At 39.4% G+C, this 7,615-nt stretch overlaps 1 protein-coding gene across 1 annotated transcript; it reads right to left on the bottom strand.

The window, feature by feature from the left end:
* Window positions 1-499: 499 nt before the first annotated feature.
* On the bottom strand, window positions 500-2,238 carry LOC145452881 (uncharacterized). Its single transcript, XM_080331012.1, has 4 exons — window positions 1,987-2,238; window positions 1,485-1,570; window positions 1,252-1,338; window positions 500-886 (listed from the first exon to the last, which is right to left on the bottom strand). The coding sequence occupies exons 1-4, from the start codon at window positions 2,029-2,031 to the stop codon at window positions 667-669; spliced, it is 438 nt and encodes a 145-aa protein (XP_080187138.1). The 5' UTR covers window positions 2,032-2,238; the 3' UTR covers window positions 500-666.
* Between the last annotated feature and the right edge of the window lie 5,377 nt (window positions 2,239-7,615).

Below are 7,615 nucleotides of genomic sequence, written 5' to 3'. Positions count from 1 at the left end.
GGGGGAGGGGTTATCGCTATGCCGTTTGGCTTTTGGGAGAAAAATTATTGCCCCATTGCATTGTGTAATTTTCGCCAGGAAAAACTGTAATTTTTAGCGGTTTCGCCAGACCGTGTGCCGTTAACTCTTGAAAAGAGGCACCCGAAAAGTCTTCGAGTTCAATAAATATTCTACTACACTGATGTTGTATTGAAACGTCCGTTAAATGGCGAAGAAACAAATTTTACAGCTCTGCGGCAACTATGTTTTACAACGGAACCTTTCGAGTATCTCATACCCTAATAATTCAACAAAAACTGTAGATGCAACTTTTGTTAAAATTAAGTATAACTTTCTCGCGATTTTAGTGCAACAAAACTTGCCCTACTAATCACGATTACTCCATGTCTGCGCACAGCTATTCCAGAGAATAGCTACGGCAGCCGTTACTTTTCCGCGAAATCAACGCGACATCAGCTTGGAACAACCTAGAAGCGACACACTAAATATAACTTTCAACTTCCCGATTATAATATATTTGATATTCAACAAAAGATCACAGCGTATTTGATAAAATATGGATAATAATAAAAATAAAGGCACTGCAGGTAACAAATAAATTAAACGAATAAAATTGTCCAGTGCCGTGGGGAAGTCGTGTGTGACTTCGTGTTCAGTGCTTTGCGCTTACTCTCTTCGACGAAGCCGTCTTGTGCATCTGCAAGTGACGGGAAATATCAGCTTCACTGTTTCCTGCCCTCGGCTAATTCGAATTTCTTTATTCGTGTACACCGAATCCTGCTCGTATACTCTGTTATCCATCAATAACCCCGATATTGGCTCTACGCATGACGTGGGACAGATGTTGACGTTGAATCGACTGGGTTCGGTGTCATGGCAACGTACCCTGCAAAGTTGTATAGATATATAAATTAGATATGCAGATGTCTTTGGCGCGTTTAGTATAGATATATATCTAACTCTAGTTAGTCGTGTACGTCTATGCACGAGGATAGAGGACACCTACGTCGTTGGAGTCAGAAAATAATTTTACCGTTGTGGCAAGTCTGACAACGAAAGTGCAAGAGATAAATTTTGACGCTACTTAACGTTACGAATCAGATTGTGTCACCATAAAAGGAAAGCGAGGCTATCTTGCGTAAAAATGTTTCTATCTTAAGCATTTCCAAGTATGGAACATATAGGTTACATAACAGAACAATACATGTTGAATGTCAAATCCGATCAAAACGTTTATCATGTCTGCTTTACCTCTGGGTACAGAAAGGCGCAAATCCCATGGCCGAGCCTGCACGAAGTACTGGATCATCCATTTCGCAGTTAGCCCTGAGTTGAGCACTGGAAGGTAAGGATGAGTTTGAAAATTCGAAACAAGTAGTATTGTGGTTCAGTACGCTATATCGTATTCCATCCTATTTCACTTATAAACATATATATAGCTCGAGTGAGAGAGACTATTTCAAGGATCAACAGTCAACACTTACGGTAATAAGAAATGTTCGACCGTGGCGCAGTTAAGTCTGGAGCTTTGATGCCGTATCGGCAAGCTGCGAGATTGTGCTTCTTTCACCTGTTTGATATAGGTTGACATGTTCGCATTGCGGATTCAGAATCTTGCGTCAGATTCAATGGCACCAAGTAAACAATAATGTTATTGTAACTATGCCTCAATGCCAAATTCTCTTAACGAGGGGTTCATGGTGAGGCATTAATAGAATCTCTTTAATCAACATGGGTATTCATATGGGATAGTATCGTTGCTCATTGCTCATGTCATATCTCACATTTCTCAGCGATAACTCGCAGAGTCGCATACGCTACAGAATGAGATCAATACGTATCGTCGCAATCATATGTTAGGGATAAAATATCGGTTCGTGATAAGTGGCACCGAATTTGAATATGGGTTCAATTATCGCTGCTTCGTCGCAAATAAGTATAAAGTCGGTCCTACATCTATATAGTCGTATCAATATATCAACATACCAGCAGAGTAACCAAGATAATAAGTACCACGCTAGTCATCTTCATTTTGGTGCAAAATCAAGGATTCGTTAAAACCTATCGCAAGCACTATCGCAGTGGATCCAAGGAATCGTTGGTTGCTCTTAGGATATGCCCATTATATATACTTGATGGCACCGGAGCGCCCCACGTCGATACTGGGTACGTCCCGAGTGGGCGTTGGGTCCAATATGACTGAAAATTCCGTCCCACACTATAAAGAACCGTCGGCGGGGGTTGAGTATGACGATTCCCGTCCATTTTAACGCATCGTCCGAATCCGCATAGCGCTCAAAGAAAGGTGGGGTATCAACTATCACAGTCACTGCAGAAGAGATCTTTTCCATTGTTTGTCGTGGCAACTATTTTGGGAACAACAGCTTTGAGGGAAAAGCACCGACATCGAGGGTAGCGATGTAGCAGGTTTAAGTTACAAACCCCAAACTCAAGCGGATAGTCGACATGTTCCAACGTTCTTGTTATTATTTTTCTCGCGGGAAAGTTTCCGCACGCTCATGACTGTCGTTATTCTTGATATTTATAGAATACACAAATAGTCACTGGTAAACTAACAGAAAAAATGAGTGAGGATGTTTAGGAATTTCAAAATATATAATTTATCAATAAATTAAAATACGGGTATTATTAGAACAAACACCACGTAGTTCTTGCACACCCATACTTAGTCAGTAGTCTGAAATTATCCTTCCCTCTCATTAGTCGTTAACTCGAACTAAAGATTTTCTTTATCCTTATTTATTTGCGCATCTGTATAGTCTATGCGTGAATATTTATGTATTTTCTGAGTCAGTGTCATTACATAACGTGATTGCTGACATCGCAATATCCATTTTACAAATACAGCCCGAACAATTTTCGAATGTCGGGAATGGTACGTCATACTCATATCCATATCGTTTCACTTTTGAATCAGTTTGAGAACCTTGGTGTGCCGATAAGTCCCAAAAAGTATCCGAAAAGTCTTGGAGTTATAGTTATAGCAATTTCATTTTATTGATATGAAATTAGCACAGTTCGTCATAACCCCATATGATATATTGGTATTTCACATGGATACAACGGGGGCCGACGATCGGCTCCGGATATAGTTATTTTCCCAAACACTGTAATCCCTTTTTATGGGCATACATTTTATGTATATTGGATCAGGGATGTGTAGATATCCCTGAACTAAATATCGGCATATCGAGATGGAAGTAGCGATTCCTTTCGATACTCATAAAGCCTCAGAGAAACATGAAACCGTCGCGTGAAAACGATACCCAAAATGTTACGTAAGTAAAGCCAGTTGGTGATGGTGATTGGATTTGAGATTATGAGGTACCAAAGGTACGCGCGCAGTTTGCTTCGGAGCTTTTGATGCCGTATTTCACAGAGAATATCCTTTTCTTATACGTGCATTTTACATTTGCATACATGATAGCAGTTTGGGTTCATCATTTCAATGCGCCACAAGACTGCGATAAAATAAAAGACAAGAAAATGTCGAAACGACTTGGAGTAGTCTTCGAAATCAGACACCCACCTGATACTATTTTCCATTGTGGAAGTCTTGAAATCTTGATTGGTCGTATACCTGCATATGAAACATGCATTGTAAAGCTACTAATTACCACGGCGATATTTTTTACCTAACACACGGAAGATTTTGACTTGAAAAATCAAAAATTTCTACATTTTGTAGCATTAAAAAACTTAATTTTGACAAAATTTTGACCTCGTGTATGCAAATTAGGTGTTTTCGCACATAATTTTAGAATTGCACTACTTATCTTCATTTCTGGTTGGAACTGTCTGTCTATACCAGAGGTCTCAAACTCAAATGTGCTCGCGGGTCAATTTCCTAGTTTTTGATAACGCCGCGGGCCGCAGCATCAGTAATAGGGATATTCAATGTATAATTTCCAAGTATAGGTTTTATATGACGGTACCTTGGATACAGGCATTCCACAAACATCGTGAAAATGTAATTCGCTATTGTACTATTCACGCTTGACACGAAAAAAATCACATTTCCAAATATTTGAATGAAATTGTCTTTGTGCCGGGCATAATTTGTTAAAATAATGAGTTATATACACCATGCGAGAGCATAAATGCATCTTGACATCGTAAAAGCTGTCGCGTTATTATATTGCAGCTATAGCGGACATTTAACGTGCCACAATTATAGGATGAATATTCTAGAAGTTAAGTTACCAAAGATTGTTCTGATATTAGAGCATTTGAGATATGTAGCCTAATCTGGGTTTCTGGTAGAGCCCTGATAGTAGGCTATTGTTCATGTCATTACAAAACTCGAATTAAATCTGCATTAGATTTGCCTTCGATTGGAGCAGATCAATAACAATTTAAATATAATATTTATTGTGTAATAATAATAGCAGTGTTTCTTAACCTTTTTAGCGATCATACCCCTTGTGCTTTCAATGAGATTTCTCGTGTCTCTGTCCATTTTCAACACCAGTTATGATGTTACCAACCAAAAAGCCAATTCACATAAAATCGGGCATAGCGCGAAGAATATTTTTCAGTTGAATGAATTAGCCCGAAAATATTCCACTTTTTCTTGGTTTGCAAAATAATTTCAAGCTCTGGATAGCATATGGCCCTAATTCCACAATGCATCTCATACCCCAAATGTATAGTACTTCGTTCCCCGAAGGCATCCGTGGACCCCTGGTTAAGAACCTTGGAATAGAAATGTCCGATCGCTGAAGAATCTATTGGGATTACAGCTGTGGATGGTACCAATACCTTACTCGCCACCGCCGATAATAACATGAATGAGGAGACCAAAGATCACCAAGGATGTAACTATAACAATACATCATCGCGACAACAGAATGCCAATGGGTTCCATACTGACATGGTTATAGTTAATAGTTATATACGCTACGCAGCGCAAGCTACGACCTTCTGATATCTTACTATTCCCCATGACAGATTGACAGTTTGTTGTGTCCGTGCATGGTCGTACAAGGTCACGGTGATTCCGAGTCACAAGTCTTTCTCTAAATTTAGCATTCAAACCGACTCGACTCGAGTCATCATCATTTTATCACCCGGCAGTCAGTCCGAATTCGAGGTAATTTCACGAACTGTCGCGCTCAAGTCCAAATCACAATTTTCAGTCACAAATCATCAACGGGTCATGTTTTATCATCATGAGCTAGAAATGTGACATACTATAGCTGATCTTCCACCACATGGTAGCTATTGAAAGTGTTGTGATGGTGAAGTTTGATGAGATTTCAGGTTTCTGAAACGCTAAAATGAGGTATATTAGTTATGTATAGAGCCGTTCAAGGCCGCTTCTGAGAACCGGTAAAGAGACTTCTTGAGACATGTTTTTAGTAGGCCATTTAGTAGGCATGCATGCTTGAGACTATAGCGTCGAACGCATAGATGAATACGCGGCAGACAAGGATATATCTTGAGTTCTGCTAGTCATAGACCTGTATATATAGTCTCTATGAAGAGTCAATTTCGACATAATTTTACTAACATCAAAATAACGGCTCATAGTCAAGTATAGGCTAAACGGCAATAAGTCCAATGTTACTCAGCAAATTCGTACATTAGGCCTAAGTACTGGAATTTATGAAGATCTATTTAGTAGACTTGTAGTGTAATGAATTCAGGACCGTAACATCACTTCATCAGTCCCCCCCCCCAAAAAAAAAAACGTTGGTCTGGGCCCCTATAGGGTAATAAACCAAACTTCTGGGGAGTTTGCCCCCTCACCCCGCAGCCTGTCCGATTTTTGCCGTTACTTATCTGCTACATTTGATATACTTTTTAGTGAGCCACCTTATTGCGTCTAAACGCGCGATGCGCGAAAATTTAATATAATGATTGATTTAATCGGTCAATATTATCGGGAATTTATTCTATCTGCTCAAGTGATTTGTAGGGCAAGTTTTTGTTACAGCTTCTGACAGCTTCCTAGATACTCAGAATCTATGTATACTATCAATGTTTTAAGCTGTTTGGAGGGATTCTATAGTGTAACTTTTTGCAACTTTTCTCTATTTTTCATACCAATTTTTGCTGCAACTTTGATCAAATATAAAGGAGTGATGCAAAAACATGCTATAAATTATTCATGGTATGGTTCTGTTTTCATTTATTTGCATAACAAAGAGCTATATGATGGGTTAGCTACATATCACTCTGTTATCTATGATACAATGGCTTGCAAGCAAAAAGTGCAACTACCCCTGCCAAGCGCGACTGTGTCCTAACCAGAAATGGGGTGATTACTTCATGAATATAATCGATTGCGATTACGATTACTTCTGAATCACGCGATTACGATTACAGCAAAATCAGGAAGTAGTCGATTACGATTACGATTAAATTGGAAAAGTAATCACGATTACTCACGATTACATTAATTTTGCTTCTCAGAACTAATCTTAGAAGATATATTGGAAGACAATATAGGGAATTAAGGATTGCGATGAAAAGACCTAATGAGATAACAACTTCCTTTATAAATGAGACGCCCTTTGCTTGTTACGTCATAATGTACTAATTGTCCCACTCTATAGGGGACGATTTATCGCACCCAACGATTTGCATTCTTGCCTGGTTCGTAACTGTCGCACCCCAAACTCCCCAATAGGGTGGGAACCGAGCTCGAAGGGGACTCAAAAGTCAAATAATTATGGAGTATTTTCGAGAGATTATATTAACTTGGAAATTTTCTTCGAGCTTCGCGATTTAAGGCCTCTAGATAGCTTGATTTTGAAATGCATACCTGTCTCCCTCAAGAAAAAAGCATGATTTATAGGAATATGCATTTCGGTTCCGGTCATTACCGCGCCATAACACACCAAAGGACATATGCAGTTTCGGCGAACGTCCGACTCCACGAAGTGTGCTACCAAAGACCTTGACCGGAACTTTAGGTATATGTCCTATGTAAATAGTCGAGCTGGGTGGGCGTGGCGAATAGTCCTGTCATTCCAATCTCAGCCGCACATCTCATATGTCACCAGACGCACCCACAAAGGAATGAAGACATGACAATTTGTGCGGGCGTCTCACGACAGTTTTCCTTTTAGTCTGCTGCGTTTGGGCGACTACAATATCTTTTGATTATATAACAGACGGGAGGTAACGATTCAACAACATACTATAACATAATTATAACAACATATACTAGAAGTTATAATTAATCAATTACGTGCGCCCAGCTCTATAGGTAAATATGACAATCGGGGGCTGTGAGAGTAATAATATAATGCAATTACCAATATTATTGACGAAATGCATATTATTGACGAAATGCAGTCATCAACTTGAAAAATGACCAGGATATCCGTATCAGGGCCCGAGACCAACTTTTAGAGCGGGGATGAATTGCTGTTTTGGTCCTGATTCTAGCTACAACCCACGCTTTAACCTGGTGAGGAAGCGGATGGCTATGGTGGAAGGTTCGAATGTTGAGTAAATAAATGCGAAATAACGATTGGCGCCCGTTTCAAATAGAGCCGCATGAGAATAAGATAAAGTGAACATACAATTCTACCGTCCACTTAATATATATACTATACAAGCTGCCATTGCGAGAAACGGCAAA

Source organism: Botryllus schlosseri, chromosome 12 (assembly GCF_051294905.1).
Source record: "Botryllus schlosseri isolate E-star chromosome 12, Bs_hap1, whole genome shotgun sequence".
Lineage (NCBI taxonomy): Eukaryota > Metazoa > Chordata > Ascidiacea > Stolidobranchia > Styelidae > Botryllus > Botryllus schlosseri.
The sequence above is the reverse complement of the archived record's forward strand: the minus strand, read 5'-3'. Positions and strand labels throughout refer to the sequence as shown.